Source organism: Vicia villosa, linkage group LG3 (genome assembly GCF_029867415.1).
Source record: "Vicia villosa cultivar HV-30 ecotype Madison, WI linkage group LG3, Vvil1.0, whole genome shotgun sequence".
NCBI lineage: Eukaryota > Viridiplantae > Streptophyta > Magnoliopsida > Fabales > Fabaceae > Vicia > Vicia villosa.
In genome coordinates, this window is record NC_081182.1 from 208982302 (window position 1) to 209007241 (window position 24940).

Sequence of the window (24940 nt, forward strand, 5' to 3'; positions counted from 1 at the left end):
TATGCGAAGTGACATCTAAGAGTGTTAAATTGAGTATGTTGAAGACTAACAATGATTTTCAGGATAGTATCAAAGAAGTTCAGAAGTTGGATGTGAAATTGGTAGATTTGATGGTTTGAATCGATCAAGCTGAGAGTGATGACTTTAAGTTGGATGCACAAGGTGTGTTGAGATTCTGTAATCGAATTTGTATTCTTGAGGATGTGGATTTGAAGAGAGCGATTCTTGAAGAAGGTCATAGAAGTAATTTGAGTATTCATCCAGGAGCTACAAAAATGTACCAAGATTTGAAGAACCTATTTCGGTGGCCTGGAATGAAGTGTGACATAGCTCAGTTTGTGTATGCATGTTTGACTTGTCAGAAGTAGAAAGTCGAGCATCAGAAGCCTGGAGGATTAATGCAACCGTTAGAAGTTCCGGAATGGAAATGGGATCGCATTTCTATGGATTTCGTGTCGGGTTCACCGAATACCGTAAGAGGACATGATTCGATTTGGGTGATCGTTGATAGACTTACGAAGTCGGCTCATTTTATACCTATTAACATCACATATCCAATTTCTAAGTTGGCGGATTTATACCAAGGTGATTGTCATGCTGCATGATGTTCCTTTGTGTATTAGTTCGGATAGAGATCGAGGTTCACTAGAGATCCGAGATTATATATATATATATATATATATATATATATATATATATATATATATATATATATATATATATATATATAAATTAGTAAAAATAAATTTGCTTTTGGAAAAACATAGGCCACGATTTTCAATGTCGTCTTATTTGATTTTTAAGGTGACATTTAAAGACATATATAATTAAGATATCATTTTTCCTACAATATTTTTTTATGGGTTAAATATAAAAAACCCTTATGTAATAGGCGAAATTCGCTTTTTTCTCCTGTAATTTTTTTTTCAAACACCCCGTTGTAATATAAAAATACTATGTCTTTTGTCTCCTATGTGTAAAGTTTATCCTCTTGTAATATTTTTTTGTTTGATTTCCCCCTTAGATTTGGTGTTTGAATTGCACGCTTAAGGAGTTAATCCAAACAAAAAAAATATTACAGAAGAAAATAAAAGAAAAATATTACTAGGGTGTAAAGCGAATTTTGTCTATATTACAGGGGTGAAAAGTAATATTAAAGAGTATTTTAGTAATTCTCAAAAGTTTTGAGAATAATTTTTTTAAAAAATAATACTAAAATTTAAATTATGAAAAAATATAATTAATTATTAAAAAATTGTAGGGAAGAGAGTAGGGGTGCCGGATAAAAAAAGTTAAGAAAATGTATTTACATAAGCGCTTAGTTAAAAAGTGTAAAAGAATGAATGATGAGAAGAAGTTGATGGTACTATATTCTTCCATTACAAATATCCAATGTGCTTATTCTGTAAAAGTGGTCAGTTTTCATTTTAACCTATGGCTTTCAACATTTTCTCTTGTCACATCTTATCTTCTAAGCTGTCTACAAATAAATATCACATGCCTTGCTATTAAATTCGATCAATACATGTTTTTTTGAAAGCTCAATCTCTCTCTAAAATGTCCAATTAACCAATTTTTCATCTGAATTATAAATTATTTAAAATTTCATAGGTCAGATATTTACTGGACGCAATTGTTGAGATTAAATACATTGTTTATTCAATGAATCTTTAGAATTTTTTTTTTAAAGAAAGATCAGAGATAGTATTATTTATTGAGTTTATCAAATCACACATAGGCATAGCACATGAAATGGAGCATGATGTTGGGGTTAACAAATTGCAGCAGCTTCATCTTGGTGCATCCAATTCTGTAACATCTGAACAAATGTCCCCTCTCTTAACCAATCAAAGAGAGGCTTCTCAAGATGTACAACATGTGAGTTTTATTCAACTTTTTTTTCAATAATCACTTCTTATATTAACATTGTTCTTAGTTTCAATTTCCTTTCATCAGATGAAGTGAGATTCAAACCATTTTCTATTGAATTTAATTCTTATGCACCGCCAGCGTAAAGATTTTTTACACTGTCAATCGATTTAATCGTAACTTCTTCTAAAGTTACACATATAATTGATTATGATTTTTTGTTTCCTTATGGTAATCGATGCAATTGTGTCTGTTGTGAACTATTTGCAGGAAAGTAATAAAGAATTGCCAAAGTTATTGGATTATGCTTCATATCTTATTCATTTAGCTGTTTTTGGTATTCTTGGGGTAATTTGCTATCTTCTCAACTTCAACTTTTAATAATAGAATAATTGAACGTAACTACATATGTCTGTGTCAGACACCTGACACGGCGCCATGGCCGCTATGACAGATAAGATGGTTTTTGGGCTCGCTGCAATAGTAAATATCAGCCGATATTGCAATTTTTTCTGTCACATTCTATTATAACAGCGTTGCAAAGTGGCCGTTATGACGAAAATTTGGCTCTTCGTCATGAACTGCCATCCGCCATCGACAACACTGATGTATGCTAAAGATCTATCAATAGTCTTGACTCTTGAGCATGATACTAACTCATTATTTTTTGTTTTGTTTTGCTGTTATGATGATTCAGGTATTAACAAGATATACATTGGACAAGTTGTTTGGCCCTAGTGTTGGTCATGTGACTAGTGACCGAACGATTCTTTATCTCGACCTTCCTTCTAATATGGTCTCTACTTTGTTCCCTTCTCACTCTTTTGCGTGATATGAATCCGTTTGGATTGACTTATTTGAATTTATCTGTATTTAAGAAGTTTCATCGTCTAACTTTTCCTTAAGCGCCAACGTCTTTTTAATGAATATGTTCGAATATGTTTGAATATGTTTCTAGGTTGGTTCTTTTCTGATGGGTTGGTTCGGTGTTGTATTCAAACAAGACATATCAAACGTGTCCGAGTATCTGGCTGTTGCACTCACAACCGGTTACTTAGGGAGTCTAACGACATTCAGCGGCTGGAATCAGAAAATGCTCGAACTAAGTGTCACCGGAAATTGGCTCTTTGTTGTTCTTGGCTATCTAATAGGTAACCATAAAATGTAAAACTTGATAAGTATGTTTTTCGCATTCAAAACTCGATAAGTATCTAATTGGAATTCTTTAGGTCTTTTTCTTGTTGCGTTTTCAATCATATTCGGGATAGAAACAGCTAAGGGCTTCAAGTGGCTTCTCAGAAAACCAAACATGAGTTCAAGAACTGAAACTAGTAGAGACGAAATCAAAGTAAAGGCGGAAAGTTTCAAGAATCAGTTGGTGGTTATGTTGGTGTTACTGCTGGTTTTAGGCTTGTTATGGTGTGTTAGTGGTGTGTTGATGATTTCTGAGTTCAAGAATGGTGAAACTTCTTTTCTGTGGATTGCTTGCATAGTTGGGCCACTTGGTGTGTGGATTAGGTGGCTTTTAGCACCATTGAATAGACATGGATTAGGATCAACAGGTTTGTTGAATTGGATTCCATTTGGAACTCTGATTGCAAATGTCTCTGCTGCTTGTATCATGGCCGCACTCGCTACAACAAAGATATATGTAAGTTTCTATAATATCTTTCATCAAGGGCCGTCTTATGTTTTTGAAGATTCTGTGTAGGTTAGTTACAGTTTAACCGTCTATTTTTTCACAGTTTAACAATGACAAATATTTTGAGGCCCTATTTAGACACACTTTAACCGTGACAAATTTTAGGCCCTGTGCGGTAGCTTATCTTGCACGTCCTCAAAGACGGCCCTGATCAACTACTTTATCGATCTTAGGCTCATGTTTGTATGCACTTGCATAGCTATAAGCTTGTTTTCAAAGAATCAAAACAAGTTTTGTGATCGGTTATATCTCACTTGTTTGATGCAGGTGAACTCTAGAGATTGTGATACTATCATAAAAGGCATACAATTTGGTCTGTTAGGTTGTTTGAGTACTGTCTCTACCTTTGTTGCTGAGTTCCATGAAATGAGAGAAAGCATACACCCTTGGAGAGCATATGTTTATACTATAATCACAATATGTTCCTCATTCTTTTTAGGAATCTTAATATTCTGTATACCTATTTGGCGAATAGATAACGGTTTGCGCAATTTCGAGAACTAGAATAATCTATTTACTCGAAGAATTGTGTAATTTCGAGAACTGAATTATAGCGGAATTTGAACAAACGTCTATTGTTTTGCAATCCAAAACAAAGTAAACTCGCAATGTACATTTTTTATTTATTTGTCATGTATGATACAAATATGATAGATACTATAGGGTGGTAAATTAAATATTATAGATATGCAATTTGTTTATGTTCGACGCGAGGAACGATACTTGTAGGAAGCATAAACATCGAGTGCGACAACAAGAATTGTTGCACCGGTGTATATTAACTTTTGTCTATTTTCTTCATTGAACCTCTTTGCGAGGAACGATTCAGGAAAGCTCTTTTCATTACTCTTTTTCTCGTCATCGTCATTATCATCGCGGAATTTATCATTGATCATTTCCTTTCCTTTCTCTATGAATGTTTTCTTAGGATCTTGATGATGAGAAGTGTTTTGTTGAGGAACTTTACTTGGAATATTTGGCATTATGATGGTGACAGTTTTTCCATCAAACTTACCTATAATATTGCCAATGTCACAATGTGATGGAACTTGATGCTTTTCATTGAAACGTATCATTTTATTTGATCCAATTGATCTCTCACCAAAAACTCTCACCCTTCCAAAATCATACTCAACTTTAGCACCAATATCTCCTGTTGCAAAACCTGTCAAATGCATTCAATAAGCAAATACATGAGGGCGGGACGGAACCGGCCCGCGGACATTGTATTTAAAATCTAAAATTACAGAAAAAAATTACGTTAATGTTTGTGCCCACAAAAATCTGTAACAAAACAAGGCGAAGCAGAATAGACATATTGGAGAGTGTGAATCTAAAATCTTAATCTGTCTTATGAAAAAACGCGGACAAAACAAATATTTTCAACTGACTGGCCCCGATTGGCAACCTCTACTAGAAATATTGTCAACACTAAACATGAACATATTTTTTAAATAAGATTCGAAATTTAGTGTTAACAAAGCTAGTTTATTCTACATCCTAATAGATTTAAAAATTGTTTTAAAAGATTTAAACATAAAATGAATAAATTGTGCAATACCATCAGGAATGTGAACAATGAAAAGGTGTGATTCTTGAGTATCCATTGATTCAATTTTTGGATGCAAAGTTGACTCCATTTCTAATTTTTGCTCTTGTTTGCTTTAAAGTTTCAAAGAACTATGATAATGATAAAATGAAACTTGAGGAAATTAGTTTCAATGAAATGATGTTTTGTTTTCTTAGAAATGAAAGCAATCTAAAAAAATTGTTTTTAGGTGATATAGCTTCATGAATTTCCTTGAGTCATATGTGAGGTATAACTTGTTCAATGGAAGTTCTTTGTTTGGATCATACATTTTAAATTTCCATCAAGAGGTAAGGCAAAAAGCCATATATATATATATATATATATATATATATATATATATATATATATATATATATATATATATATATATATATATATATATATATGGAAGGTATTTTAAATTTCAAGCTAGAGATTCTTTCTTTTCATATTCCTAACAATTTTTAAAGTAGAAAAATTAGAATGTGTAAAGTAAGGAAAAAGAATATGTAATTTCTAAAAAAAATCATTGAAAAACAAGAGAACAAAGATTCATCTATCTCAACCAAACAAAACAAAAATTATATTATATTCAACATAAAAAAAGTAAGAAAAAGTAAAATGAAACAAACAAATAAAAATATAAATGAAAAAATGTCAAATCAAAATAAATCAAATCTATAAAGGAAAAGCTAACTAATATCTAAAATCTCAATTATAATTGTTGCGATTATTGTAGATGGCGCCAAAGACATAGATTTGTGTTTTTCTCTCTCTACCAATTATTTTCTCTCATCCTATTATTTTAATTTTTTTATCATGTAAAATTTACAATTATAAACTAAAAATGTAAGTACGGTGCCTTTGAGGCCATCAAGGCACCAAAGTCGTGCCCTATTACAATTAGGTGCAGATGTCACCATTATTATTCATGTTACCATTTCTATGTGTTACTGAAAAGAATAAACAAAACTAAGATTTCTTCGAGCTGAAAGAACAAACCAAATCTCGTTTGACAAATTTTAAAAGTAGAGATGACACTACGTTAGGTCATACCCGACCTTAGAAGGTCTGAGTCTAACTTACGAAAAAAATTTGGGCTTCAATCTATCTTACGGTATATTAAAAACTTTATTTTTTAAAGTCTAACATGAAAGTCTATTTTTTTTTTTTGATAATTAAAGAAGGTATATTTAAAAAGCACAGGGGTTAAATGACCTTATAGGCAGACCTATTTACCCTATTCCATGCAAAATGTTTTTTTTGGTACCATATATACTAAAATAGTTAATGCAACCTGGTTTTTTTTGTACTCCCCTAATTCTAAACATCAATAGTGGTGAAAATGAAAAACAACATGTTGATGTGAAATGATGTAGATCTAATTTGTGTCAGTGACAAAAGCTATTGTATTGCATACTTACATCATTATATTATGCATGAATAGTTGCGACAAGTTTTTGGGGAATGTATTATAATGTGTATGAGAAGTTGGCTTATGATTCTTTCTCTATATTTTTATGCTTTTAGTTCTTCAATATTGAATGTATTTGTTCAATCCTTTCCAAAAGAAGAGGGACTTCAATGTTAGCTTTTATTTATTTGTCAAGTATGATGGATACTATAGGATATTAAATCAAATCATTTAGATATGCAATTTTTCTAAGGTCGACGCGAGGAATGATACTTGTAGGAAACGTAAACACCGAGTGCAAGAATAAGAATTGTTGCACCAGTGTATATTAGCGTTTGTTTATCTTCTTCATTGAACCTCTTAGCGTAATTAGTTACCGCTTGAGTAGTAGATAAAGCCGTGTCTTTGATTCTCGTTCTTGTTGATTCATGAAAGCTCTTTTTATCACTCTTTTTCTCATCATCGTTGTCATCGCCAAATTTATCATTGATCATTTCCTTTCTTTTTTCTATGTATGTTTTCATCTGAGGAAAAGTTTCAACTTTTGCAGATTCTTTGTTTTCTTCTTCGGTTTCTTTTCATGTGGAGGGGTAGAATCATCCATCACACGTGGCTTTTCAGATTTTATGGTTTTCTTGAGATGATCCTTAGTTTCTTCCTTTACAAACTTGTGATTTTCCTTATTCTCTTCTTTTAGAGTTGATGTGGTTTCTTGTGTTTGAAGTTTTGCATCTTTTGTATCTGTGGCTTTATCGGGAGTTCCTTGATGTTGAATCTTTTGAGGCATAGACTCGTGTGTTCCTTCTGATGGAGTTGAAGTCTTGTGATGAGATTTATCCTTACTTTCAACTTTTGTAACCTCCGACTTTTGAGAAATTTCTTCTCGGCCCTTTTCATTTATAGACTCTTTTTGAGAAATTTCTTCACGACCCTTTTCATTTATAGACTCTTTTTGAGAAACTTCTTCTCGACCCTTTTGTGACAAAGATTCCTTTTGAGTTACAAACTCAGTATTAGAAATTTCTTCTTGACCTTTTTGAGAAATTCCGTCTTGACCCTTTTGAGTTATAGACTTTTTTGTGGCTACTTGTGAGTTCAAATTCTTATCATCTTTTGTAACTTGATTTTTTTGAAAATTTTCTTCAAGACCCTTTTGAGATGTAGTCACTTTTTGCGCATCTTGGGGAGTCGCATCTTCTTTACTTTCTACATTTGATTTAGGATCTTGATGACAAGTGTTTTGTTGATCCTTTTGATTATTTACCTTAGCAACATTATTATCTTCACTTGGTTTTTGTTCTTGTTGAGGAGGAACTTTACCTGGAATAATTGGCATTATAGTAGTGACAGTTTTTCCATCAAACTTACCTCTAATATTGCCAATATCACCATGTTGTGGAACTTGATACTTTTTCTTGAATCGCATCCTTTTATTTAATCCAAATGATCTTTCACCAAAATCTTCCACCCTTCCAAAATCATACTTAACTTTAACACCCATATCTCCTCTTGTAAAACCTATAAGATTCATTCAATAATTTGCAAAAAAAAAAAAATTAAAGAATGAAATAATTTTATTTAGCATTTAAAATAATAAAAATAACCATAAAAAAATACTAACTATTATCAATTGTTTTAATTTTTGGATGCAAACTTGACTCCATTTCTAAAAGCATCTTATTTAGTGCAATTGATCTTTCACCAAAACCTCCCCTTCCAAAATCATTCTCAACTTTAACACCAATATCTCCTTTTGTAGAACCTATAAGATTCATTCAATAATTTGCAAAAAAAAAATTAAAGAATGAAATCATCTTATTTAGCATTTAAAATAATAAAAATAACTATAAAAAATACTAACTATTATCAATTGTTTCAAAGAACTATGATAATGTTAAATTGGAACTTGAGGAAATTAGTTTCAATGAAATTGCTTTGTTTTCTTAGAAATGAAAACAATCTGAAAAGAGTGCTTTGAGGTGATATAGCTTCATGAATTTCCTTGAGTCATATGTGAGGTATAACTTGTTCAATGGAAGTTCTTTGTTTGGGTCATACATTATATATATATATATATATATATATATATATATATATATATATATATATATATATATATATATATATATATATATATATATATATATATATATATATATATATATATATATATATATATATATATATATATATATAGAAAGTATTTTAAATTTAAAGTTAAAGTTAGAGATTCTTTCAATTTATATTGCTAACATTTTTTAAAGTACAAAAATTAGAATGTGATAAATAAGGAAAAAGAACATGTACTAACTTTTTTATTTTAAAGGAAAATCTGGTGGAATAAATATTTTCGCAAATGCATCTATGAAACATTTTCTTAACTGAATTATTTGGTAGTTTTCTCAAATATTTTCTAATTTAAATTACTTCCGCAGATGTATCTTCGGAAAAACCTAAATTTTGCAAAAAAAAGTACATTCGGAAATGTATCTACGAAGACATGGGACATAAATATAATTGCGTCGGTGCCCAACAATATTATGGGATTGATTGAGATATTCTCAAATTAAATTAATTTGTCCAGTAGTGATTGACACAACACTAAACTTGATAAGAAGGATATCGGTTCGATTCCAGTAACTGCGATTTAGAGGAGGTTGAAATCATTTGATACCATAATTAACCTCCGAATTAGATTAGGCAGTAGATTAAATACGAGTAGTGAAAAAAAAAGAAGAAGCTATTGGATTGATTCATTATAATTTGTACCGGTATTATTTTAGTTCAATGAAATGAATTTGAGTCAGCTTTCATGCAACATTGTTTAGACTTTTAAATAAATGCACCATATTTTCTAAAATAATTTATGGAAATTGGTTTTTTTTTTCACCCCGCTAGTTTCAGACATCAATGGTGGTGGCGAAGATGAGAAAGGATAAGTATGATCCAATGTAAGTACATGTAACCTTTTATTTATTTGTCAAGTATGATACAAATATGATAGATACTATGGTAGTAAATTAAATCTTATACATATGCAATTTCTTTATGTTCTAGGCGAGGAACGATATTTGTAAGAAGCGTAAACACCGAGTGCGACAACAAGAATTGTTGCACCGGTGTATATTAGCTTTTGTTTATCTTCTTCGTTGAACCTCTTTGCATAATTAGTTACCGCTTGAGTAGTCGATAAAGCCATGTCTTTGATTCTTGTTCTTGTTGATTCAGGAAAGCTTTTTTTACCACTCTTTTTCTCATCGGCATTATCATCGCCGAATTTATCATTCATCATTTCCTTTCCTTTTTCTATGTATGCTTTCACTTTTGCAGTTTCTTTACTTCCATACTTGGTTTCCTTTTCAAGTGTAGGGGGAGAATCATTCATAACTTGTGGCTTTTCTGATTCCATAGGTTTCTTGAGATGATTCTTACTTTCTTCATTTACAAACTTTTGATTTTCCTTATTCTCATCTTTTAGACTTGATGTGGTTTTTTGTGTTTGAAGTTTTGCATCTTTTGTATCCGCGGCTTTATCGGGAGTTCCTTGATCTTGACTTTTTTCAGGCATATACTTGTGTGTTTCTTCTGATGGAGTTGGAGTCTCGTGATGAGATTTTTCCTTACTTTCAACTTCTGTAACCTCCGACTTTTGAAAAATTTCTTCTCGACCCTTTTCATCTATAGACTCTTTTTGAGAAATTTCTTCTCGACCCTTTTCATCTATAGACTCTTTTTGAGAAATTTCCTCTTGACTCTTTTGTGACAAAGATTCCTTTTGAGTTACAGACTCAGATTCAGTGTTAGAAATCTCTTCTCGACCTTTTTGAGATGCAAATTCTTTTTGGGAAATTTCGTCTTGACCCTTTTGAGCTATAGACTCTTTTGTAGCTTCTTGCACGGTCGGATTCTCATCATCTTTTGTAACTTGATCTTTTTGAGAAGTTTCTTCAGGATCCTTTTGAGGCGTAGTCAATTTTTGAGCATCTTGCGGAGTAGCATCGTCTTTACTTTCAACATTTGATTTAGAATCTTGATGAGAAGTGTTTTGTTGATCCTTTTGATCTTCCTTACTTTCTTCAATTGGTTTTTGTTCTTGTGGAGGAACTTTACCTGGAATATTTGGCATTATAATAGTGACAGTTTTTCCATTTCCATCATACTTACCTCTAATATTGCCAACATCACAATGTGATGGAACTTGATACTTTTCATTGAACCGTTTCATTTTGTTTGCTCCAATTGATCTTTCACCAAAAACTCTCACCCTTCCAAAATCATACTCAACTTTTGCACCAATATCTTCTTTTGCAAAACCTATAAGATTAATTCAATAATTTGCAAAAAAAAAATTAAGGAATGAAATCATCTTATTTAGCATTTAAAATAATAAAAAAAACTAAAAAAAAAACTATTATACATAAAACACTAAAAGTGACATTGTATTGATATATTAAAGAATCCATAGAAGATAATCAATCATATTTGAGATTAAGGATGGTAAACGGCATGCCCGTCCGTATAGACATGTACCATAAAAATTTGTAAAAAATAGGACGAGACAAAACAGACATAATTAAGGATGTGGTCTTAAAACTTTGACATGTCCCGTAAAAATATGAGAGCGCGGGATAAACCAGAGACATTTCACTTTTAAAACTTAAAATTGCAAAAAAAATATATTAATGTCCGCGTCCGAAAAAATGGAACGGAGCGAGATAGATATATATTAAAGAGTGCGGGACTAAAACATGATCCGTTTTAAGAAGAAATGCGAACAAAACAGACATGTTCGGCTGATCAGACCCGTTTTGCCACCCTACATGAGATATTGTTGAACAATATATTTTGTAAATTAGATTCGAACTTTTTAGTGTTGAAAAATACTAGTTTACTTTACATCCTAATAGATTTAAAAAGTTGTTTTAAAATATTTAAACATAAAATAAATAAATTGTGCAATACCATCAGGAATGTGAACAATGAGAAGGTGAGATTCTGGAGTATTCTGTGTTTCAATTTTTGGATGCAAATCTTCATAGATATATGATTGCAAAGTAGACATCATTTCTAATTTTTGGCTCTGGTTTGCTTTAAAGTTTCAAAGAACTATGGCAATGCTATAATGGAACTTGATCAAATTAGATTTGTTGATTGTAATATTTATAATGAATAGTTTCAATAAAATTGTTGAGTTTTCTTAGAATTGAAAGCAATCTTTCAAGGTGATATAGTTTCATGAATTTCCTCGAGTCATATGTGAGGTATAACTTGTTCATTGGAAGTTCTTTGTTTGGCTCATACATTTTAAATTTGCATCAAGTGAAGGTAAGGCAAAAGCCGACACAACATGTATAGAGGATTAAAATAATTTTTTTAATCAAAATTCTGAAATAAGTAAATTAATTGAATTTTGTTAGAGTTATAATTTGAACTTTTGATTATTAAAATATAAGGCCTTCGCTTTTATTAATTTCACTGAAAAAATATTTTTAATAAATTTAACAGATTATTATTTATATGTAAATTTGTTTTGTTCGTAAACCAAAATTGAATGGTGGATTTGTTGTCATTGGATCTTTCTCTCATATTTGATCTAGACCGTTGACTTTTGGCTGATTTTTTTTTTTATAAAAGGTGGGTTTTGCCTTCAAAGTTTCTTTTTGTCTTCCTATTGTTCTTCGTTTATCTCTTCTTTTTAGGTTTGGCTATCGACCATCTTGCTTCAGTCTTTGGACCTTCTATTACTCTCCCTTTCCTCTTTACAGGTATATAATGTCGTCGTTTCATACATAATCATAGTTGATATGGGGAATGTGCTTGTAGATGGTGCAAGAAGATGGATGCTTCATTCAGTCTCATGGGGCGAACCCTTTTTCAACAAAGACCTATTGATGGTAATCTATCTGACTTATTTTGTAATGTAGGCACGAGATTTGATCAATCAGATGACCTGACGGCAGCGACAAACGTCAAAGATTACTTCTAGGTGGACCCATAATATTAAGAAATACTTCCCACCTATACCCATGAAGCTAAAAGGGCGAAGACCTTCTTCGAGGTGAGGTCTCCCTCTTATTGGACAATCTCAGTAATCCTGGCTGACAAGTAGGTGTGCAACGAGTTTGAAGGGTGTATTATTCCCTTTTACGACTGCATCTTCTGGATTTGTTGTCATTGCATCTTGTTAGGGTTTATGATAGAATTATATGAAATTGTGCCATTAATCATGTTGATGATGTTTGTATATGAACCCATAGTTAGAAACATGTTTAGGAACCTTTTGTGTGTGTTAAATTGCTGTTTGGATGAGTTTTGGATGGCTAAAATCGAATTTGAGTTGGTGTTGGAAGTGCTGAAAACACACAGATTTTCCAGTTTTGGTGTAGAGCGTCGGGCGAGCGTTTTGCTTCGTCGGGCGAGCGCTTTCTTTGTGGCTTCCGTCGAGCGAGCGAGTTGCTTCGCCGGGCGAGCCAGAGGTCACAGGTTTCCGCCGAGCGAGCGTAGCGGCGAGAGAGTGGCCAAGTTTCTGCCACCGAGCGACGGGTGAGCGGATGCTTTCGTCGGGCGAAAATGCCCTGTTTGTGAAAAATTCAAACGATAATAACTTTTGATCTGTAGCTCCTTTTTAAGTGTCGTTTGAACCTCCGTAACTCTGAAATCATTGTCTAACCAATGAATGTGATTAGCATGATTCTTTAGAAGCTTTTCTTGAATTTATATGTTGTCGATTTAATGATGTTTTTTGACGTTGTACGTGATGAATGTTTGTATGCGTAATGACGCGGTTGAGATGTGGCTATTTCCATAGAACCTTGGCATTGAGTTGGTGTTGTTTTAAACGAGGTATGACATGTTGCTCATGTTGTTTATGTTGCTTATGTTGTTTAAGTTGTTGTTTGTGGATGTGCATCATTTGATTCGCATCCATTGCATTGTTTGAGACAGCCTTAATGGCAAATGTTTGAGACAACCTTAATGGCAAATGTTTGAGACGAGTCAATGGCAATTGTTTGAGACGGGAGTTTTACTCCAATGGTACCACATGCATGTGCATAAAGTTAAGTCACATATTGAATCTCATTTTGAATGTTTGTGGTAATTGTCATACCCCAAAATTTGCAATATGAATAACTTTGATTTGGCCAAATACCAAAAGGTTTTTGGCCAAAAAAGCAATTGGGGTACCATCCACTTGGTCAATCAATAGAAAACCTGTTCATAAACCAACGCAATGTTACGGTTAAGAAAACAAATGGAAAAATATAAAAGTGATTCAAAAAAATCTAAAAAAATTGTAGTTTCGTGTTCTTATTTTATTTGATTTATAATCAGGTTTTTATATTTTTTTAATTTTATTTTAATCACTTTTCTATTTTTCCATTTGTTTTCTTAACTGTAATATTGCGTTGGTTTATGAACAGGTTTTCTATGGATTGGCCAAGTGGATGGTACCCCAATTGCTTTTTTGGCCAAAAACCTTTTGGTATTTGGCCAAATCAAGGTTATTCATATTTGGCCAAAAACCTTTTGGTATTTGGCCAAATTTAGGTTATTCGTAATTTTGTCCATAATTTAATTTTCTAAACCTCAATTCTTTTCTTGTGTTATTATTGTTATTATTATTATCACTATTATTATTATTATTATTATTATTATTATTATTATTATTATTATTATTATTATTATTATTTTCATTATTAACATTATTACTATCCTTTTTTTGCAGGTATTTCCTTTGGCCATTAACCTTGTTTTGGCCAAACAATTTTGCTGGCCACTTTCTGATCATGCACACTCAAAGATGCACCACACGGGATCAGAGCTAAGTATTTTCCATTTTTTTTTATTTTAATTACATAACTCTCTATTTGTGTTCTTTCTTCTTTTATTTATTATTATTATTATTTGTTTTTTTTAAAACTTAGATAGTTTAAACAAATTATTATTTGTTCAAAAATATTTTATAATTATTCTTTTTAATCAAAGATTCGTTTTTTTTTGTTATTTTCATAATATTAAAATAATTGTTTTTTTAACAATAAAAACTTTTGTTTGCCTTATGTCATCTGCCTTGCCTTATTTATTCTATTAACTGTGGTTAACTTGTTCCTCATTTGGGGTTTTGCCTGTTCATTTGTTTGCCTAAATTATTTTAATTTTTGATCTGCCACGTTATAATTGTTGAGGTCTTTAATGCACTAACATTTTTCTTCTTCGTGGCTAATTTTCAAGAGTAACCAAAATCCTTCAGCCACGCGCCATCAGATCAAAAAGCTAAGTCCCTGAGTTTATTATTATTTATTTATTCATTTATTTTTTGCCTTACAAAATAAATTAGGGTCTACTTTCAAATGTCAATGAACTCCTCCTACACTCACCCTTTGTTGTTTATTTTTCCTTTTCCAATTTTCAGGGTTAACCAATCGGTCAAAGCTCGAATATTCGGTAACCCTGAAACTCCTCTTTTTATTTCCTTTTATTATTACTTATGTCAGACTTTTTGCTTTATTGGGGTTTTTATTCTTACTGCTTTTTCCCCCTTCCCCATGGTTTATCATGTAACTGCTTCTGGTGTGTATTGCGTGGCCTTGAAGGCACTTAACCTTGTTTATATTACTGCGTGGTAGGTAATTTAGGGAGTGTAACTTATGAACTGAATTTAGAATAATTAATTTTACAAGATAAATTATTTTGAATTAATCACGTGATTGTGCACCCACACACCTTTTATGGTAACCTCTCTTGTTGCCTGTTGCCTGTTGCCTTGTTGCCTTGTGTATTTTCAGTGCAGAATAGCCAAGTCCCTCGGATACGAGGATACCTCAGCAATGTTGCCCTCAGTTCATTCTCAAGATCATAGGTCCCAATGATGCTGCCTTCGATTCGCTAATATGATCTCGTCCCTCGAAGTTGCCTACGAAGTGCTGAGGTATCCTCCGGTTGCCTAAAAGTAAATGGCTATTCTGATCCTTCCCTTAGACTACCTGCCCCTCTATGGCAAGGGACAGTCTTGTGGCGAACGATAATTTGACGACCCTTCCACCTCCAAATAAAAGGACTTCCTTACCCTCCTATGGTATGGATAGTCCTGAAAGGCTAAAAGAACATTTTTCATCTAACCAGGTAATTTGCCCCTAATTGCTTTGCTCTGGTTTAAAATTCTTTTTCTACCCTTTTTCTAAAAACTCATAAGGCTACGCTCATTTACGAGCTAAAGTCCTTATTTCTTCTTCTTCTACATTTCTGAACTTTTGGCTTCAAAACTAAAGAGCAAAGCAATTAAGAGCCCATGGAAAACCATGGATGCAAAGGGTGCCTTACACCTTCCCTTTGTATAAATTACCCCTAAAACTCAGTTTTCTTTAAAAAGGTTTTTTCTGTTCTTTTAGCCTTTCTTATTGGATAAAATAAAAGTCGGTGGCGACTCTTGCTTACCGTACATTTCAAATAAAGTCAGTTCACCGTATTACAGTAATGATGTGAATATTGTGATATGTTGGTGATTATTGTGCTATTGAATATGTTGTTGTAATTGAATAATGACAATGTTGCTTGTGATGAAAGTTGTTGTAAGATGCTTTATGGTGAGAAGTGGCAAACAATGTATGATCTTTTCTTTGTTTTAAACATTATCATACGTTCCTTTATATTGTTTGATATCTCACCCCTTCTATTTGAATGTTACCCTTTGTTGGTAACGTGCAGGTAATGACGTGGAGTAGCCATTCACCTTATAGCTCGAGTCGATGTGTCTATGCTCTGATACGTAGCACTCAGGGGATGGTTGATTAATTTGATTACACTGTTATATCTTGTTGGATTTTGTTGATGTTATCGTTTTGTTGTGACATGTTGGATAGTCATTGCCATGTTGGCAAAGATGTTATGACTTGGATTTATGTTGTTCTTTGAATTCCGCTGCGATATTATGAATTATTTGGATTTGAATGTTTGATGAAGTATGATTCCTCCATTGACATGTGTTATGTATCTTTATATATGAGCTTGCATGAGATATTGTTTAATTTGAAAATGTGACGCCTCAAATGTGAAGTTGATTTTGTGATTTTGCACTCTGATATTTCCTATTAAATTGCGGGGTAGATTTGGGATGTTACAGTCATGAGAGGAGGTGATGAGAATGATATCATCAACATAAAGTAATAGTAAGCCATGTTAAAGTCACAATAGTAGATGAAAGGTGAGTGATCATAGGTGTTGTATGAAGTCCAACGGTGACGAAAAGGTTAGCAAATCGCTGGTACCAGTCACGAGGCACTTGCTTAAGACCATCGATTGATTTTTGTAAGCAGCACACATAATCTGGATGATGGGGATCACGAAAAACCAATGGTTGATGCATAGACTTTCTCATGAAGATCACCATGTAAGACAGAGCAATGGTAAGAACAGTGCGGATAATTACCGATTTGACCACATGATCGAATATCTCATCATAATATACACGTGCAATTTTTGACCTTCCATCACCTATAAGACTAGCTTTGTAACGCTCAAAACAATGTTAAGTTTCTTTTTTTAACAGAAAATCCAGATGCAGCGAATAATGTTAAACATCGCAAGGTCGTAGAACTAGATCCCACATATTATTTCTAATAAGAGCATTAAATTAAGACTACATTGCAGATTTCCAATTTGGGTAAGGGCAAGGAGGTACATCCCAAAGAGGTGGGTTTTATCCCCAAGAAAACTAGGGTGAATAGTGATGCCATGGCTGAGAGGGCTAAGAAGGAGTTGTTGACAGAGGACCATCAGATCGTGAATCACCATGTTGTGCACGTCCTCCGTTGTGGATTTGATTGTTGTAGTTGTGGCTGGATCCAGAGTGGTTATTTTGATGATAATTGGAGTTTTGATGAAAGGAGTCATTGGAGTTGCGTTGAGCAGCAATATAAAAAGCAGTGTGAGAACTACTATTGTGCATTTTTGCCATACCGGATTCCTTCAAGGTGATCATGGGGTGAGGCCGAAAGAATGACGGTGGTGGATTTCTTTGGCATATTAGGGTAGGAACCCCACTGTACGGCTCATAAAGACTAGACATTAGTTAAAGAACTAAAGGGTGATTGCTAACAGGTGCTCAAATGTTCTTCAACTGATCATAAAGTTGCTTAAGGTGTTGACAATATCCAGAGACATTAGAAAAATTCTCCATGAGGGTGCATGAGAAGTCCTACTCAAGAGAAACTACATGTAAGTTTTGGTTGTCCTAAAAAAATATCAGCTAAATGCTGCCAGAAGCCATTAAGGTTGATCCCTTTTCTAAAATAATGGTAAGAACATCAAGAGATATGGTGGAATAAATCCATTAGAGCACCATGGAATCATGGGTTGTCCACATCTCAAAATCAACATCAGTGAAGGCATGTTTTTCTTTTCCTGGTTGCGAAATGATGTGATAGATCATTTTGTGAGCATGAGTGTGAACTTCAAACAGTTCATCCCACATAATGTCTGATTTTTCTCTAACTATATCACAAAGGGAATGTTGTTTATGATGTTAGTGACAACAAGGGTTGTATGTAACTCTTGTATATTGAAAGAAGATGATGACTTGGTGAGACTGTGGATCTTTGTAGACGCATGCTCGGACTCATCACCGGAATAGGAAAACATGGTTCTAGAGGCACGACGGTTGCTGAACGAGGTATTGGGTGGCACAGCAGAAGAGGCGGCAACGCGAGAGGAGAGGTTAGTGGTTGTGCAACAAGAGGAGTTGCGGCGGCAGACTTGAAGGAGGAGCTATGGCAGTAACGACTGTGCTGGAGGAAGAGCTACGGTGGCAACAGTGCTGGAAAAGGAGCTACTATGGTGGGAACTACTTTTGAGGAGAAGTGGCGGTAGTAGTTATAACACCCCATTTCTACCCAGCAATTGTAATGCGGAAAATATCAGAGTATTTAAAAATTTCTCGACAAACCAATGAGGCGTCACATATTCATTTAACAATAAATCACGTCATCGCATTTAGCGGATACATAGCACTTTCTTTAATCAATTAAACAAATACTCAGCATATAATACTTTTCAAAACGAAATAACTTCTTTTATTAAAACATGGCGGAATCATAGTTCTCAATCTTTGAGCTAAAAACATCTTATTTTGCTAAGATAAAACAATAAACAACAACATCATAAAATCATAAATCATCCTCTCGAGTGCTACGTATCAGAGCGACAACCGACTCGATTAACGGCAACTAAATCTTCATACTTGAACACCTGCACGTTACCAATATAAAGGTAACGACGAACAAGAGAAAGGGGTGAGATATCAAATCATATAAGTGAGCGCATGATAAATTGTATATTAGGATTCAGACATATATGATTATCACATCGCAAGTATTAATATTGCCATACATTCCATACTTTCATCGACTCACAAATCTCACATACTTTTCATCGCACAACAAGTCCACACTTCATATTCACATCAATTATATATATATAAGGGACGTATCAAATGAGAACTTTGGCTATAATGAGAACTGAGAACTTTTAATAATAATCGTATGATTTAAAATCAATGCTCAGATTTGCTTTAATGTGATATGTATTTAAATCAGAATCTATCTATTAATTATTGTCTCTTAAAATTTATGTAAAATCTGAGTCATTGATTTTAAATCGTACGGTTATTATTAAAAGTTCTCATTTCTCATAATAACTAAAGTTCTCATTTGATACACCCCCATATATATATATATATATATATATATATATATATATATATATATATATATATATATATATATATATATATATATATATATATATATATATATATATATATATATATATATACTTCATTTACTTTGCAAGCCAAGTCACAATTCATCATAAGTATAAATCACAATTCTAAATCACAATCCTAGTCCCAAAACGTCACAACATATAAGTCAAACATCTAGTCACCAAACATCACATATAAGTTACATCGGACATATTAAGTTAATGCATTCACAAGTATTGATATCCTCATACTATTCACAAAATCATCAATTCACATCTTCACATACTTCCATCATTTAACAAGTCACGAAATACAATCACGATATATTCACAAAACGTCACAACTATGAATAACACATGAGACATGACTCATGTATATGTATGTGGTACCAATCGGAGCTTCAGCCCCTGTCACCAATTGCAATAATTCGGCGACATCAAGAACACAGTTCTACTGCATCACGTAAAAATGCGGTGTTACTTCGAGTTCACGCGTTGAAAGAAACAAACATGAATGAATCTAAATCAAGGTATGGAATTCATAAACCCTAATCCATAATTTGTTTCTGTTTCTGTTTCTCACTCGATTATTTTCTCTCCAATCCATATTCCATTCAATTGCAGAAGGTGAAAAACAAACTATGGAGCACGGTTGCGACATCAAATTCATGAACAACAATTTGCGGATCCGTCAACAAGCTTCCATTCGCACACTGATTGAAGCAATTATTGGGTTTTGTCTGAATTTTCAGATAAGGTTTGTTTTTTGATGCAGATTAGATAGATTCCTTTCATGTGCATTTTCTGATCGGTTTTGCTTTTGTTTTTGTAAACATTTGATTTTTAAGATTGTCATCAGGAGGTGGCTAATGATGTTGTTCCTGGTGTTAATCAAATTCCAGTTAAGGCTCCCAGGTAGGTTCCTCGATCTCCTTATAAGGTGAATTTGATTTATTTTCTTAATCTATTTTATGCAGTTGATTTAGGTTTTTGATGTTAGTGGAGATGAGAATTTGTGGTTTCATTTGATAGGTTTTGGATGCACCTGCGTTGCAAGACGATTTTTATCTGAATCTGGTGGATTGGTCTTCGCACAATGTGTTGGCGTTTGGTTTGGGTATGCACCTTCCATCAAAGATGCCAACGAAAGGGTAACCTTCATCTTTCCCTCATCAATTTCATTCAATTAGCATCAGGGTTTGTTTGCACACTCGCAAATCTGTTCAATTTCGGTTCTCTCTTCGGATTTTGAAGTTAATTATTCAATTATAACACTATTGTATTTCTCTTTTCTATATGGTTGTGGTTGATTTTGTTGAATTCTTCATTGGTTAATCACACTCTTTTCTACTGCTCTTTTCTATAGGCATACTGTCATACCCCAAAATTTGCCCATACCATTTCTCATATGCAATCTCAAAATCAAGACATAAAGCTCCAAAACACACTCTCCTATACAAAGGCTCTGAATTAGGGTTTGGTTCATTCAAAGAAAAATCACTGAATCAAGGGCTCAAAGTGGTTCCATAAGGTCAGCAACATCCCCATAATCCTAAAATCATTATGTGATCAAGGGTTGATCATAATGATGCAAGGAAACATCAGAAAAGTCAAAAGTCAAAAGTTACTATTTTGGGCATAAACTGAAAAAGTTAACCAAACTTTGAAAATTCACCAAATATTCATACTTCATCAGAAAAATTCCCACCAAAGCCCATTTTAAAGGAAATTCATTCCTCTATCCAATGGTCCAAGAATCAGAGCTCATAGATCAATGGTTTAAGAGATATAGCTTCATACATTATAGGTCCTTTTCAAAAGTCAACAAGAAGACACTTTTTTCAAAAGAACATAAAATGAACATGGAAAATAATTTTGATATGAGACCAAAGACACTGGTTAGAAGACTCTTCAAGGTTTCTAAAAAGTCCTAGAACACCTCCATACCTCAAAAATTGAGAGAAATAGGCTTTGTCAAAGTTGGACTATTTTGGAGGGAAAAATGTGAAGAAGTTTGAATTTTCTTGCTAATGGGCCTATATTTTTAAGACCCAAACTTGCTCCTTGTGACATTGAGAGCCCATAAACAATTTGCCACGAATTTATGTGATTTTAATTAATTTTATAAGAATTTTATTCACTTAAAATTCAATAAAATTAAGGAAAATTAAAAAGATTTGGAAGGAAATTGGTTGTGAATCAAATCCAATCACATTTATACCTTATTATTTATATAATTTTCGTGCAAAATAAAGGAAAAAAGATTGGATTACTCTTGGCCAAATATAGAAGGATTCCATAGCATATTACAAATCAAATTTTCACAACTTGCAAAGATTGATTTAGCAAGATTCTCTCCACAAATATTAACCTAATTTGGTCCATTATATATAGTAAAGCTTCCCAGATGCAAGGTTCACGAAATTTGGCTCTGAAGAACCCTAGAACCGAGTTACAAAAGTGGAGAAAAGTCAAACTTCAAATTGGTGGTGTAAGGCAATTCAAGGCTTGCAATTCATCCCAACACGTTCCTGAAAGCATTCTGAACCGATCCAGATCATCGCACGCATTCAACAACGCCAAAACACCCCACTGTAAGTCGAAATTCTGAGCCTTTGAACTTTGCATCGGACTCGATCATACACGCATATTTAATGTATTTTGGATGCATATTCATGTTTATATTGTTGCTATGAATGATTCTGGAGACGTAATTGAATTTATATGCTGTGTTGATCGTAACACCATTGCTAGGGTTTTGTCGGTTTGGATTAGGGTTTTTGCATACAGGTAAAATCAGGTCTAATAAAGGCCATGGTTGAATTCGTGAGACCTGGACGATGCCATCTGTGGTCTCGCGAAAAGTTTTTGCTCGTGTTTGGTTGTATTCGTATTCGCAGGGGCTATAGCAACGAGCCTGTCCGTAGGTATAACCTATGGCTACGGACGGAGGTTGAAGATGATGTCGTGGCAAGACATCATTGGACCATTCAAATGCAGCGCGTGCGTTTTCTTGTTTAAGCACTCAGGGATCACGTGGACGCATCATAAACAGGGCCATGGTACACCTTCCTCATCCAACCGTCAGATCTCGTCACTGTTTCGATCAAACGCACCAAGGATGAGAGTCCACCAGAGTCATCAGCGCGCGTCCATACCGGATAAAAGCTAAGTTTTTTTTCAATTTTTTTTTATATAACATAATTAATTTTATTTATACATATACATATATATATATCATTCAATTTCTTTTTCTTTTCTCTATAATAGTATAATAATCAAAATTTATTTTATAAAACTTTTTTTTATAATTATTATTTATTTATCTAGTGATTAATTTAATACTTACATAATTTTTCTTTTATTTAATATCTATTTAATTATATACATATCTTTAAAAATTCCTATTTATTTCCTTTTGATTCCAAAAAATTCATAAAAAAATTATTTTTGCATTCGATTTAATTTCCTTAACCCGATTTAATTAATTAGGTCGTAAGACCAATAATTAATTAAATCAATTTACAATTATGTGTAATTTGAATTTTAAATCAGGGTTTACGAAGATCGGCCCTACACTAAAAATCTTCCTCTTCTGTGCCTTTTTCAGGGTTATCTTTTCAAACGCCTTCCGACTATGCGCCTGATTCAAAAGCCAAAGTTAAGTACTCTGTTTAATTTAACTTAGATTCTACTTGATTTATTTTTAGAATTAGGATTTGTTCCGCCTTCATCTTCTTCTGCCTTGTCTCTTTTCAGGGTTAACCTTAAAGGCGCCCTATTAACCATATCAGATCAAATCCAAATCAAAGCTAAGTATTATTTATTATTCATTATTAATTTATTTATCTTTTATTTTATTAGGGTTAACCCTAATTGTCCCCGAACCGATAATGCACTCACCCTCTTTTGTTTGCCATTTTTCTTTCTTTCAGGGTTTGTCAAATGCCAAAGCTTCGTCATTGGTAACCCTAAACCTCATCTTATTTTATGCTTTTTATTATTATTACTTATGCCAAACCCTATTAAGGGATCCGCTGGTTACAATTCCCCTCTCCTCCGCTGGTTTCATTTTCCCCCTTCCCTTTATTGCTTTATATACTGCGTGGTTAGTAATCTTAGGGAGTGCAAGCCTTAAACTGAATTAGAATAACTAATTAAAAGATAAGTATCTGAATATAATCACGTGATTGTTGCACACACGCACCCTTTGGGGTAACCTCTCTGTTGCCTTGTTGCCTGTTGCCTTGTTGCCTTGTGTTTTGCAGAATAAGCCATGTCCCTCGAATACGAGGATACCTCAGCCTGTTTGCCTCGATAATTAAAAGGTCATACGACCCTAAATGATGCTGCCTTCGATACACAAAATGACCTCGACCCTCGGAAGTTGCCTACGAAGAAAGGCTGAGGTATCTTCTGGTTGCCTACGAAAAGGCTTATTCTGATCCTTACCTTAGACTACCTGCCCTTCTATGGCATGGGACAGTCTTATGGCAAAGGATGCTTCGACGACCCTTCAACCTCCAAACGAAAGGCTTCCTGCCCTCTTATGGCAAGGATAGACCCTTTCATTCTGAAAGGCTAAAAAGAGACCTATTATCTGAGTTTAAGGTAATTGCCCCTAATTGCCTTGCAATGCTCAAACCTTTTTATTATATTCTTTCTCATAATTTTTCAAAAGGGCGACGCTCATTTACGAGCTAAAGTCCCTATCTCTTTCATCTACATTTTCTAAACAAACGAGCAAGCAAAGCAATTAAGAGCCCATGGAAAACCATGGATGCAAAGGGTGCCTTACACCTTCCCTTTGCATAAATTACCCCCCGAACTCAGATTTCTTAAAAGGTTTTTTTCTGTTTCTTTTTGCCTTTCCGAATATAGTTTGGATAAAATAAAAGTCGGTGGCGACTCTTGCTTACCGCGACATTCCGATTAATAAAAAGTCAGTTCACCGTATTACACATACAATTTGCTTGAAGTAGATGGTGCTGCTTGATGGAAATTGTTTCAGCATGAGATTCAATGTTTATGAAGTTACACTTACACAATGTGTGAAATTATTTTCTCTCTGGGCATAATGGGACTGTCGAAATCTATGTCTTTGTTGAAGAGGTACTTGCCCTTGAGGTCTCTACCATTCCTGACAGTAGGTAGTTTCTTTGTTTCTATGATGATGTAGGTAATTGTTATTTCATGGGGATTTTCTAGAATTTGATTTTTGTGTTTTAGGTCAAGTAGAACAAGTTTGTCTGAAACAGTGTTGCCGTTCAATACTATTCTGAATCATGACGCTGATTATGCTCCACCTGTTGCTTCTCATGATATCATTCGAATTGATGCGGATATGGAGATACCTCTTTTGAGTCTTTCGTCAAATGAGGAGAAGCTGGCTAAAGGGGCACAACAGTGGCAGAATACTATTACTGGTGTGGGTCAAAGGTTTAACAGTGTACATGAGTTTTGAGAGACGTTGCGTAAATATGATATTGCTCATCAATTTGCATTCAAATATAAAAAGAATGATAGTCATCGTGTGACTGTTAAATGCAAAGCAGAAGGTTGCCCTGGGAGAATTCATGCGTCGAGGTTGTCAAGTACTCAGTTGATATGCGTCGATGACTAATAATTA

General features: G+C 33.5%; 3 protein-coding genes across 5 annotated transcripts; 1 reads left to right on the forward strand and 2 right to left on the reverse strand.

Moving 5' to 3' along the window:
- Positions 1–1532: 1532 nt before the first annotated feature.
- LOC131657231 (fluoride export protein 1-like) lies at positions 1533–4196 on the forward strand. 3 transcript variants are annotated; one of them, XM_058926691.1, is made up of 7 exons: positions 1533–1611; positions 1739–1878; positions 2140–2217; positions 2567–2665; positions 2828–3020; positions 3099–3520; positions 3839–4196. In XM_058926691.1, exons 2-7 carry the CDS (start codon positions 1753–1755, stop codon positions 4073–4075), a joined length of 1155 nt encoding a protein of 384 aa, XP_058782674.1. In that variant the 5' UTR covers positions 1533–1611; positions 1739–1752; the 3' UTR covers positions 4076–4196. The 3 variants fall into 3 exon arrangements, with proteins under 3 accessions (XP_058782674.1, XP_058782673.1, XP_058782675.1); XM_058926690.1 differs by having other exon boundaries at positions 1541–1878; XM_058926692.1 differs by having other exon boundaries at positions 1541–1869.
- A 73-nt stretch (positions 4197–4269) lies between these two features.
- Positions 4270–5300, reverse strand: LOC131657232 (uncharacterized). Its single transcript, XM_058926693.1, has 2 exons — positions 5133–5300; positions 4270–4736 (listed from the first exon to the last, which is right to left on the reverse strand). Exons 1-2 carry the CDS (start codon positions 5209–5211, stop codon positions 4270–4272), a joined length of 546 nt encoding a protein of 181 aa, XP_058782676.1. The 5' UTR covers positions 5212–5300.
- A 4205-nt stretch (positions 5301–9505) lies between these two features.
- On the reverse strand, positions 9506–11734 carry LOC131657234 (protein RESTRICTED TEV MOVEMENT 2-like). Its single transcript, XM_058926694.1, has 2 exons — positions 11518–11734; positions 9506–10869 (listed from the first exon to the last, which is right to left on the reverse strand). The coding sequence occupies exons 1-2, from the start codon at positions 11618–11620 to the stop codon at positions 9602–9604; spliced, it is 1371 nt and encodes a 456-aa protein (XP_058782677.1). The 5' UTR covers positions 11621–11734; the 3' UTR covers positions 9506–9601.
- Positions 11735–24940: the final 13206 nt, after the last annotated feature.

Coding starts and splice junctions, on each gene's coding strand:
- LOC131657231 (XM_058926691.1), top strand. CDS start 1,753: ATGGAGCATGATGTTGGGGTTAACAAATTGCAGCAGCTTCATCTTGGT. Junction 2,218..2,566: donor CTGTTTTTGGTATTCTTGGG/GTAATTTGCTAT, acceptor ATGATGATTCAG/GTATTAACAAGATATACATT. Junction 3,021..3,098: donor TGTTCTTGGCTATCTAATAG/GTAACCATAAAA, acceptor GGAATTCTTTAG/GTCTTTTTCTTGTTGCGTTT.
- LOC131657232 (XM_058926693.1), bottom strand. CDS start 5,211: ATGGAGTCAACTTTGCATCCAAAAATTGAATCAATGGATACTCAAGAA. Junction 4,737..5,132: donor CATTGTTCACATTCCTGATG/GTATTGCACAAT, acceptor TGCATTTGACAG/GTTTTGCAACAGGAGATATT.
- LOC131657234 (XM_058926694.1), bottom strand. CDS start 11,620: ATGATGTCTACTTTGCAATCATATATCTATGAAGATTTGCATCCAAAA. Junction 10,870..11,517: donor CATTGTTCACATTCCTGATG/GTATTGCACAAT, acceptor TTAATCTTATAG/GTTTTGCAAAAGAAGATATT.